A 12,357-nucleotide genomic window follows, 5' to 3' on the forward strand; every position below is an offset into this window, starting at 1 on the left:
TCTCTGCCTTTAAAGCATCAAAATTATGGTTCCTTGGTTAAAAGAAAATATGGTTACAAAACGGGAATCTTTCCTTGAGAAAATAAAAATAAAATGCATTTTTCTTTGCTTATATGATTCAAAGAAACAAAATACTGATGACGTTTTTAGACTATGCAGCTGAGAAGCTTTCACTCTAACCATCCAGAGGGTCAGAACTGTTTTGACCCTTTGGACATCCATTACCCAGATTCATCAAAACAAGTATTTAGTTAGTGTCATTTCATAGAGCATTACTGTTGAAATGGTCACTAACAGGTTTATAATTATATTGCCACCTTGTACTGGGCTAGTAGAGAACATACAGGATCATTACACATCTCCAAAATTGAACCACTGAAAATTGTTCTTTACACAGTTATCCTCAGAGTCTTCTGAAGCATGGGATTCAAGCTGATAATAATGCAATTATTTATCTATCTATCATTTAAATAATAGCAATATTGATAAGTTCTTTAAAAGATGCTAGTTGTTTTTTCTAAGTCCTACTTTCAGGTACAAGAATATCTTATAATTGTTCATAAGAAAAAAAGCTTTTAAATAACCAGTTCCAGAATCAGGTAAGCTTGAGCAAGGTTATTGAATTTAAGCCTTAGTAAGATGTTTGCAGAGCATATCTGACTGGATAATAAGTATTTAATTATTGCAATAAGTCTTTCATGAATTCCATTATTCTGCTCATTTAATGATCTTTACAAGCTGAATATTTTCTTTTTTCCTCTGCCCTCATATTTCTAAGAACAATGTCCATACTGCAGTAAAGTACTAGCGAGCTGTAATAGGCATTGAAATTGGCCATAAAATTGGTGGTAAATAATGAGAGTAAATGGGAATTTTCATGGCACTTGTTCAAATCACTCTACTGCAAAAAGTCAGGCAGCTTAAGACCACAGTATCATGAGAAGGTGTGTCTTACTGTCAGTCCTGAGTGCTTATCTAGAATTATTCATAATATTATATTATCTTTTTCTTAGAAAGAAACCTCAGAACACACACAGTGACACACCAAGAGACCCCATTAGCCAGCAATTAAATGAAAATGAGCAGAGTTGTTCCAAAACCTATTTTCATTAATGAAAATGTTTGTACATATAAGACTTAATGGAGCCTATATCTTCAAATTCTTATAATATTGCTGCTGCTTTAATTGTGTTTTTATAATCCTATCTTTATGACAGAAACAAAAATTAACAAGGAGGACACAGCAGTAGTCTGTGGGTTGCAAGTGGAGCTTAAGAGCAGTTTTGAATAGACGTTGATTAGGGGGGAAAGTTTGTCAGCTGAAATCTGTTGTTAAAGTAGAAAGCCTGGCTGTGCTGGAAGGGACTGAAAACAGTTGAAGGCCAGGAAATGCGTTTGGTTAAACTGGGGTGGATTACCCAGAGAATCATTAAATGTATTGTAACCAGTGTCTTTCCAGAATGACCACATGTAGGTTTTCCTACTATGTATAAATTGCAGGATTTCACTCAACTGCATTTTTCTATGGTATCTTCATAGTAGGTCTTGTCCCAGAGAATGCCTGTGTTTTGTAGTATTGGATAAAAAAAAGAAGGGAGGCTAGACTATTGCTTGCCCAAAATTCACTTGTATTCATCACATCTTCTCTCCTAGAGTACATCAGGTCTCTTCCCATAGCAGCAGTAGTGTTGTGGAACATTCAGGTGAAGGCACATCATCTTGACTGCAACAGTCAACTGACTCCTGAGCAGAGGAAAGTTTTCTAAGTGTTCTGCAGATGTGATAATTATTTTTTATTGAAACATAGCTAGAACCTATAGAATAGGTTTGTCTATTCCAATTGAATTTCTTCAGGTTTGATCTACAAATGTTCTAGGTTACAACTCACAAATTAGTCTGATGTTCCTCTTTGCCAGAGAAATACAGTATGAATCAGTTGATGTGGTTTTTGACCATTATGAAATAGAATAGGTAAAGCCATCTTTTTGAAAAACAAGATGGCAACTACTGCTTAATGAGCAAAAGCTATATCTAACTGTCTTTATGGACTGATGATCTTTCTAATTGTCCCTCTTGTTTTGATTGAACATTTCCTTGGGAAGTTTCACCCTCCTCTTCATTTCTCCTTGACAGTGTGTGATGCATGTATGGGTTTATAATTTTGCTATTCTCCTTTTTTATTTATTTATTTCCTTTTATCTTTGATATATATTAATATTTTCATCTAGTTCTTTTTAGTTCGGCACAATGTCAAATTTAAGTAGTTTTCAAATCAAAATAAATGAAAACTTGTTCCATATCTCAACTTAGATAAAGTTTATCAATAAGCCTATGTGTAGGAGAAAATTCTGTGTGCTTGTATAGATTTACATATCTGTTCCAATTTAGGCCAGTATTCCTTGTGTCTGGTTAAAATAATATGTAGAAGGGGGTTTCACTGTGCCTGCTCTGACTGATATTTTGTGAGATGTCTGATGTCTTTTTCTAGATTAGGACACAGAAAACTGAGCAGCTGGTGAATTCTTATTTCTTCAAATGAATGAATAAAGAAAATTTATTTATGTGTCTGTATTCATCTGTTTATCTTACTTCCTATCCTGCTACACATGTATATATATGTATCACATATATACATATATATATACCTACACAGAGAATTATCGTATCAGCCTGTTACACACTTATGATCATACTTAGGTATAATCATAGTGAAATTTGTATTGATTTCAAACCAGGAATCCTGAATTTCCAGGGCTCAAAATGGAAATTCAGAAGGTTTGCAATGTAAATATATATGTATCCTTTGTTTCCAAGATACTTGCATATCTGATTGAAATGCCATCATGACAAAATAATATGTATTTCAACTAAGTAATGTGTGTGTGAGAGAGAGGTGTTTTTTCTGAACATTATATCTGATGGTTATCAAACTATTCAGCTTTGTTGAGGTGAAAGCATCTCTAAGTTCAAATCAAATGATTGCTCGTCATTTGGGAAATACTCTCCTACTTAGTATTTGGCAGATCTAGTAAGACCTCCACCTTTTTCAGAATTGGGAAACATAGCTAGCAGTAACTAAGCTCCTTTATATCTGTTCAGACTTTGCAGGTAGCCTGACTTAAGAGTGATATCAACTGTTCCCAAGTACAGAGCAGAAGTATTCATGGAGTCAATGGCAGGAGATTAACAAAATGAATATTCTTCTTTCTCTTTGGATTTTTGCTTTCTTCCTTCCACTTTCCCCAAGGATAGATGTTCTTCTGGTGTAATGATGTAGCAGTACATATCACACCCCAAGATGCTAAACAGGGTCTTATTCAAGGCCCTCTCTTCCTACCCCACTCTCGGTTTTGTTGTCCCATTTCCTGGTTTTCCTTCCACACCCCCTTTCCACACTTGAGTTTTTAATCAGTCTGCAGCAGATTGGTTACAAATGTTCCTTTGGTAATTTGCAATTACATTTTCTAGGCCCCTTGCAGGAGGGACATATTTTTACATCAAATACTAACAGTGGACTGGTTAAAAAGCGTGGCTTTTGGGGATACATTAGGGCAGGTGACATAACACAGTGTGTTTGTGCAGATGTACTGTGGACTGTTTTGGCATGTGTCATGAAGGTTTTAGTGCTTCTCACTGATTACAGAAGTGCAAGCAGCATTTATAGCACTGATATGGATTGCTGTATTTATCTGCTGCTGTTGGGGATATTTGCCTCCCATTTAAATGACTCAACATATCAATCTTGGAAAAAGAGAGCATAGTTTAAATACTATATTTAAATTTTTCATCTAACATTCAAGGTAACATTGATCTTCCTTTTTACATTTAACGATGCCCTTAATGTGTAAGTGGAAACTGCATAACAAAATAGATGACTCCTGCTTTTGCTATTGAAGTTGTTTGAACCTGACCCTGTCTCCCCTGACTGTTTAGCATCAACCTCCTTGATTAAGATTTATTTCAATTTATTTTAGCTCATGTTCAGGAGCTCGTTATTTTATTAGGTCACAAAATATTTGGTTTTTCTTTTTTTTTCTATTCTTGTTCAATTATGATTTTCGCTGTTAGAGCTGAGTGTACACAGAAATGTATTCTGTTTTACTGACTGTAGCAGATGTCAGTGTTGGGGAAATTTTTATAACCTTCTGGAGTTTAAAGTGTTTTGTCTGCTGTATTGATTATTGTATACTGGACTGAGGGAGCTTGCTCAAGGTCATAGATAGGAAACTAGCTCGAGTTAAAAATACCCTCATACGAGATGCCTTAGAGCTTTTGAAAGTTTTGCACACAAGCAAACAAACCAACCCGATTCTTGTTAAATTCTTTGTCTTCAAAAATGATAGAAATAACCTTGATGGAATGGAAATCAGTGTTCAGTAAGTGCCACAGAAAGAATGAGAGCTGCTGAGCCTCCTGCGTTTCTTTGTGATGCATTGTCCTCCCAAGGAAGGATCATTATGCACCCTACCTTCTCTGTAGGATACAGCAAGCCATCAGACCAGAGAAGTTGTGTGGCTTTGAACAGCAGTTAATAAAAACATTCTTTTGAGTTCTTCACTTCTGTCATTCCTTTTGTGTTCTCCCTCACAGTGAAGCATTCCAGTCCTGTATCCTCCCCAGCTGTGTAAGTTTTACAGCAGAATGTTTCGTTTGAAGATATCCAGCACAATTTGGCCCTTCACTGTGCTTGATAGATCTAAACTGTTTTATGCTATTTAGGTTAGGGGTGACATCACCTGAAGGCTTGGCCTTCTCCTCTACAGCACTCCATTCAGTCCACTGCCTTCTCCCTGCTGTCCTGAGAGCCTCACAGAGGTGGGCATGGACATTGTATAGCTGCAGTTTTATATGGGATTTATATAACCTATTCAGTTTGCTCCTTGATAATCTCGATCTCCCAAGAGCAGGTAGAGATAAGAAAGGGGATGTATCTTATATCTTGGCCCAAGGAGACTCCAGAGGTTGTCATCCCAACATCAAGAGGAGGTGTTTGCATATGTTCTTCCTAGAGCCTTCCACAGTTGAAGATTTCATGACCACCTCTGCTTACTTTTTTAGTGCTTAATTATTTTTAACACTTTCCTAAGATCTAGACTCTATCATCCTTTTTGCAGCTTTACTTCTTGTCACGTCTAGTATGAATACACTGAGCAGATTATTTTATTTCTCCTTAAAGGCTGCTCTCATACGTGTCTGCTACAGCCCCTCTCTGTCTTCTCTTCCTTAAGCTAATCTCTTTTCATGTCTTTCACGTTTGCATTATGGTTATTTGTTCCAGTCTTCCTTGGGATGTGCCCAAAACTACATTCAGGATTCTAGCTAGAGGCTTTCTAAGTGGAAATTGCAAGGAGAGGATTACTCCAAGGTATCTTGTTGGCTGCACTCTTGTTTTCATATCCCAGTGCTTTGAGTGGCATTCTGGTTTTGGTGGTTTTTGGAACAGACAGCATCAGTGATTCATGTTCACGTTATGATTTGTAATGATGCCAGGATGCTTTTCTGTGGAAACCTGTCTAGCTGTTGTCCCTCTGGTATTTTGAATGCTTTTGACATCTTGCTCCCAGCTACTCTCTTGTCTCAGCATCAACACAGTCCCTCACCATCATATGGCTGTATGTGTATCCATCAAGTAGCCATAACACTGTCATCCCCACTGCTCTCTGACTAAGTGACAAAAGAAGCTGTAGACTTCCAAAACTGTTCATGTGATTTTTCTTTCTGGAGAGCCTCTGAAACATGGACAGTGCGGACGTAATATGCTCTGGTGCCTTATGCAGTGCTGATTTCTTTCTGAGGAATGTCTTTGTTCCTCCCTCATCACGTAGTCAAAATATATGAACAAACTCATGAAGTTATGTGGCCAGGATAGACTAGTTGTATGAAGCCTGTCCTATCAGTCATACTGAATGCCATTGACTGGAAATCATTGGGGAAAAGACCAGCTTTTCATGAGGTATGCACATACTAACTGCCTATAATTGGCCTGTCCTTGGTTGGGTAGTACAGATGTTACACTGCTGCTACTTCTATTGGCAAAATTATCAACAGGCTGTATGATGTGAGGCTTTTCACAAGGACAAGAGTTGCTTTTCTTTGAAAACATTGATGGCAGCAAGCCTGAATAAGTAGTATCAAGTAGGCAAAAGGGGTAGATAAAAAAAAGGGGTAGATAAACTTTTCCTTGCAAAAAGAAACGTTTCCCAAGTTAACTTGCTTAAGAGGCATTGAAGTAAAATAATTTGTCCTATTTGGAGTGAGAGTTAGATATGTTAATTGATCTAAACAGATTTTTTTTAGAAAGATGGGGAGGCAAAAAAAAAAATGTATTAAAGAAGTAATGAAACAAGGCATAGTTTCTACTCCAGTACTGTTTTTACTCTTGCGTGCTTACAGTTTTCTGTAATCCTTTTCTGCTATTGATTCTGAGGCAATAGTTTGCATTTGGCAATTATGCCAAAAGCTGAACAATTCAGACTACATTTTCCTTATAGTCTGGGCTTCTTTTGAAGACTTCTCTTCCAGTTCTTCTATTTCTCTTTTACTGATCTGAAAATGGTATTTATGGCTAGTTAACTAGAAATACTGAAAAATAAATAACATTGTTCCAAACAGAAAAATGTTTAGATTGAACTTCCTTTGGGCAAATGCCTCACTGCCTGCAATAAAGTGACCACACTGACATTTTAAACTCTTGGATCTTATGTCTCTGCTCATTCTGTATAACGGGGAGATGAACAAAAAGCTATGCATGCACCTTATTGTTTCCTTTTCCTTTTCATATTCTCCTTATGGTTGTATTGAAGCAGTGGTTGAAATAGGTAGACCTACAATGCTATTGTGTGCTGGGCCTTCTGAATTACAGACAGACTGCTGTCCTAGAGAGGGATTTTGGATTTCTTAGTTTTCATCCCAACATTTCTGTATTTCAGCTTTGGCCACTGAATAAAGAAATATGTCCTGTGCAATGAAGCTGAAGAGAAATTACATTTTTTTGGAAATTAGAGTTATCTTAGTTCTGTGATAGTACTTCAGCAGAAAGAATTCTTCAGGGCATCTTCAAATCTTCAGTGCAGTGTGGCTTGGATGTAGATGCTTGCAATGAAAATCTATCACATTAGGGCATACTTACCTCCTGCCTGCATGATTCCCAGTAGTTTTGTGATGAGTTATCTTGCAGAGTGGTGTAGGATTTTAATACAATAATCTGTACATTAGCAGGAGTATGTCACTCCAGGGTGAAACCATCCTGACCAAAAGAGGAGCCACAAATCCCAGGGCACTACAATTCAGTAAACTTCAAAATCATGTAAAGGTAATATATTGGATTAGTTTAGATAGCTAGTGTGTTTTTATGAAGAAGGCTTATTTCCTTCTCAGTGTTGTGTTTAAACCCCAGTACAACTGATTCCACACCTTGAATATGCTGTAATATTGTAAAAAAAAAAAAAAAAAAACTTGTAAAACTAGACTAAGTGTACAAGTGAGTCTGTTTTCTGGGATAGGGAGAGGCAGTCTGGTTTGGCAGGCTGGGAGTCAAGGGAAGACTGTGCAGAGCCTCTCAAACATGCTCCTAAATGCTTTTGGAGAGAGCTGGCAGAGCTGTGCTGGGTTTCATTTGTCTTTGAGCGTGCTTCAGGATTAGATGTCTTTGAATGTTGCTGGCTTTGTAGGAGTACTGAACTCCTTACCGAAATTAATGATTTAAGGCTGTTTTACCATACTGCATGCTTCCTGATCAATATGACTATAGTTTTAAACAATTTTGGCATTCACTGATAATTCATAATTCATACAACTATGCATTTCAGCAGTAATTTTGAGTGTTTTCCACGGAGTTTCTGGAGCAATTGCCATAAAGGCCTGCTCTGCAGCAACATTTTTGGTTTGAGATTGGCATTAATACCTTTTTCTAAGCCTGAAAATTACCGACTCACATTTAAGTTGAAAGTTGTCACTTACTTTTAGTGGAGACAGAGAATCCATTTTATTTGCTGTCTCTATGGGAGTAGTAAAAGAACACTGCAGAGCTCTTTAAGGCAAATATATGTTTTCACAAGTTAAGGCCTATTATTTGCCTTACATAATTTTCTTTTATGCTTGTATTTTGTTTGCTTCTATCTGTGTAAGAATCCAAAATGATTTAACCCCTCACAGTTCTCCCAGTGCTGGATATCTAGAGTGACTGGCCAGGCTGATGTATAAAACCACCTGGGAAATGTGGTCATTTTTCAGCAAGGAAATTGTGAGATTATGAAGGCTATAGGAAAAGTGATAAAAGTGTTCTTCATTATCCATTATCTATTAAAAAAAGGAAAAAGAAAAAGAAAAAAAAAAGTGCACATGTCCTCAGAATAAATTTGCTTATTCTGGTCTTGTGCAACAGGGAAGCAGTCACTTGTCTACCTGTGGATTTCCTGTTCTGTCCCCAATGAAGGATTCTCTGCATCGGATCTGTCCGACTTTGTGTGCATGCATGAGAGCCCATTTATAGCAGGAGAGGAAAAGCTAATCCCAGCTGAATTTCAGTCACCTTTGCCTTCTGGGATATATAGGCTTTCCCTTGAAGTCTGTACAGAGTCTGCAGTGCAGAGCAGAACTACTGGCTGCTTTGATACTTTTAAGCTTCTGCTCCATCAATTGTGTAGGCTTTTGGTTTATTTCCAAGTTCAGTCCAACATTCTGGTTTTGATCTAGAGACCCTGATGTTATTTTGATCTTTTATCTTGCTGTAACTTTGTTTCCTCATGTTTGTTCCTAGCAGTGAAGTTGGTTAGGAGCTTAATGATTATTTCAGGCTAAAGGTTGCAGTGAGCAGAGAAGAGAGGTTTTTGATTGCGGTGCACCATAGCTTGCATGTATTTTCCTGGATGCTCTGGCAGATCTGGAGCTTCACTTCACAAAATACTGCAATATCTTCCTTGCCTAAAACAAAGCACTGACATTTGTGGCCATTTTTAGACACCTGGGTACTAAAAGGGAGTTGAAGAAACAGGGTCTGTTTTATGAAGGGGGCAAGAAGATAGGATTTGATGGGCTTTGTGTGGATATTCAGAAAAGCAAATATTTTAACTCATGAACAGCAGGAAAAATGGAAATCACAGTGTGCAGGGCATTCCAGTCAGTTGCTTGTTAAATGACAAAAATGTCACAGACAAATCTGGATTTTTGCATAAATGGAGTTGTGAGAGGGATTCAGAATGTACCTCTATTTGCTCAGGGAGGTATTTCCAGAATGCTTTAAACTGTTACTACATATTTTTTTATATTTGTGGGGGAACTTGTGCTTACAGGCAATTTTGAAGGATGGTGCTAGTACTGCTAACTCATCTATTTGTATTTCTGAGGTAGATGAAAAGTGGTGGGGTTTACTCTGTGTACAGAATTAAAGCAAATGTATTTTTAAAAAGAAGCAGATTCCGAATCCAAATGAAAGTCACACTTTACCTTATGTGCTGTGAAGGTTTTATTTGGCTTACTGTGGGAATGAAAGTTCCTCTGCTTGTTCCTTCTCACCATTTTCAATGCATTGAGTGGCCTTTTTTCCCATCATGGAGAGGATTACATGTGGCAGCCTCATGTACACCTACCTCAGCTTCTGATACCCATTTTTTAATTAAGTTCCCAACTAAATATATACTTTGGAAGGTCACAAAGGTCTAATAAGGATGACAGGTCCAAGATAATAAGGTCAGGTCAAGCTACTCAGGATGAACATATCAACAACATCCTCTGTCTCAGGTAAAACAGCTTTTTTTTCTTGAGTTCTTTTACTAGTGAAAATATGGCAGTATTCAGGAGTATGACTAGGCTGGTTTAAACAGTGACACTTTTAACAAAGACCTCTCTAATCTCTTATATTTTCTGTGTGATGCAGATGACTTTTACATGAAACCTTAACACTCCTTTCAAATTTCCAATGTTCATATGAAAAGTGAGCTAGGAAAGTTTAAAAAAAGAAATTGAATTCATATGCTGTCATTTCTGCATTGCTGTATATGCACACAGAAACACAGCACCTGTAGGAACTGGCAATTCCTCTGATTTTGCTCTCTCTTCTCTTCTGTGTTCGCTTTTTCCTTTTATTCCTGCCCCTTAGAGCTCCAAAATGTTTGCATCAAGGTATTATTCTTGGGCAGGAGTTTCAAGCGTTTGATACTGCTATTGTTAGTGCTATGCTAGGAAAGAAATGCCGAGATAGAAAAGAAGCCCAGTAAGGACTTGATTGAACTCCCATAGGACTTCCATTGAAGATTCTCATTATCTTGTACAGACTTTAGTTCATTTTGCACGGTATTGGAGCCTTAGTGACTGCAGGGTACAAAGGCGGCTGCTTCAATTTAGTGCAAGGTGTATAGATGTTTGAATCAAAAAAGTGACATTTATGCATTTGTTATTAAGAAGTAAAAGGCCTTCATCAATTTAAAGTTTTTTTATGAGTGAAATAATGAGATTTAATCAAAACAAGAACAAAGGTCCTTATTGATTCTATGATTCTAGTGAGATAAAGTGGTGAAAATTCAAATTCATTGGTTTTATCCTAAGTAATAAAATAGTCCTGAAACCACAATTTCTTTTCATGTGTGTGTCACTACGTATGAAGGAGTAATCCCATTTACGTGGGCAGATTTACTCAGTTATGCACTCAAATTATTTTAATAATTGGGAGACTTTATATATATCTTTTATTGAGTCCTGCTGCACTTACACATGACAATGCTGGCTGAAGTTACAGCTGGGTAGATGACACTATAGTTAAGCTGAAGGGAGACTGGAGAGGAAAAAGCATCTCCTTATAACAACACTCGAATAAATGCATATATCTGAATCCCTTAAAACCTGAAAATGAATACGTAGCAATAAATTACGTACTAATTGAATCGATTTCTGCACATGGTAAGGTACCAGTGCCCCAGCCCCTGTGTGAAAGCTGGGGAAGACGTGCCCCCTGCTGGCATCCTCCTCCTCCTGCTGCACAGCTGCCGGCCTCCCCGCCGGCCTCTGCCAAGACACAGAGATGCAGATTGTAGTCCTGCTCCCTGATTTACCTGTCAGCCCTCTCCAGGAGCTATGAATTTCTTGGAAATATCCTCACTTAGCATCTTGGCTGCATTCAGTAAGTTAGAGCTCGCCTCAGCAGTGTATGCAGTTCATCAAGAAGGTTATTTGGCAATGACAGCAAACACAGCAATGTAAGTCTTCATCCAGAAAGCCACGGTGTGGTTGTCCATGGGTTGGTTGTATGCAGAAGCTGCAACTGTTTAGACCAAATAGGAAATTTAACAATCAAGGCAAACTGAAGACAGAGGCTGTAGAAGAAATAGGATTATGAGGCTGGGGACCTTGCTTTTTTTTTTAGAATTTACCAAAAATGCTTGAGTAAATTGGTGCTTGAGAAATGAATCAAAGTGTCAGACCATCCCAAGTTTCTGTATAAAAACATTACATTCCTAGAACTTGGTTCCAAGCTCTTTAAAATAATTGGGAGTCCTTCCAGTGACTTTGGTATACTTTGGATCAGGCCCTCAAGTTCTTGAGACTTCCAGGAATTTAAGACTACATCTAAATCCAAAAACCTAGTTTTTCCCAGGGATAGTTTGGATAATTTTTGTTTTGTTTTGTTTTTTATCTTTGGTTGGTTGCCATATATAGGCAAAAAATGTTTTTAGGAAGATAAAGGATGTGTAAAAAAAACAGTCTTATTTTATTACATAAATGGTAGAGTGGCAAAAAATACAGTAAACTATCCTTTATCCATTTGATCAATTTTATGGAATTATATGTAGTTCCATAGGTTTTTTTCACCATTGATACATGCTATTCTCTGCAGAAATACATCAATAAAAACACCTCTTCTTGTTTTATTTTTCTGCTTTTCTGTGTTGTCATGTTCCAGTCACAGTTTTGAATCTGCAGAATTTCAACACTTAGATGGGTGCAGCAGTACTCATAATGAAGCACAGTTTATATTTATGTTTCTTATTTAAAACCAAGTGTGTTTAAAATATTTTTTCTTTTCTTTCAAAATTTAGGTGGAAAACAGACCAAAGTATTATGGAAGAGAGTAAGTATCTTTCTCTTTTACGTATCTGAAAGTTGTAGTACTAGAATTAAAAGCAAGCAAACACACAAATAAAAAACACCACCACAATGGAGTTCTGAAAAAAATATTTTCAAAATATCTCATTTTGCCTTTTACTTCAGCTGAAATCTAAATACCGTGAATGCCTAATATTTTAGGGATGTTACTGTCCAGTACTGCTGATCACAATCCATGGACTGTGCCACTATTTCAGGCTGCGTGGTTGTGTTGCTTCTCTTAGGACAGTTTGGGAAGAAAAACAAAAAAAAAGAGTGTTT

At 37.2% G+C, this 12,357-nt stretch overlaps 1 protein-coding gene across 1 annotated transcript in view; it reads left to right on the top strand.

Moving 5' to 3' along the window:
• The window catches only part of CHN2 (chimerin 2), a 163,060-nt gene that overhangs the window by 77,087 nt on the left and 73,616 nt on the right, over positions 1-12,357 (top strand). Inside the window, exon 4 of the mRNA XM_068674279.1 lies at positions 12,030-12,061. Coding sequence (XP_068530380.1) covers positions 12,030-12,061 — 32 coding nt within the window. The remainder of the gene's footprint in view (positions 1-12,029; positions 12,062-12,357) is intronic.

Source organism: Anas acuta, chromosome 2, assembly GCF_963932015.1.
Source record: "Anas acuta chromosome 2, bAnaAcu1.1, whole genome shotgun sequence".
NCBI lineage: Eukaryota > Metazoa > Chordata > Aves > Anseriformes > Anatidae > Anas > Anas acuta.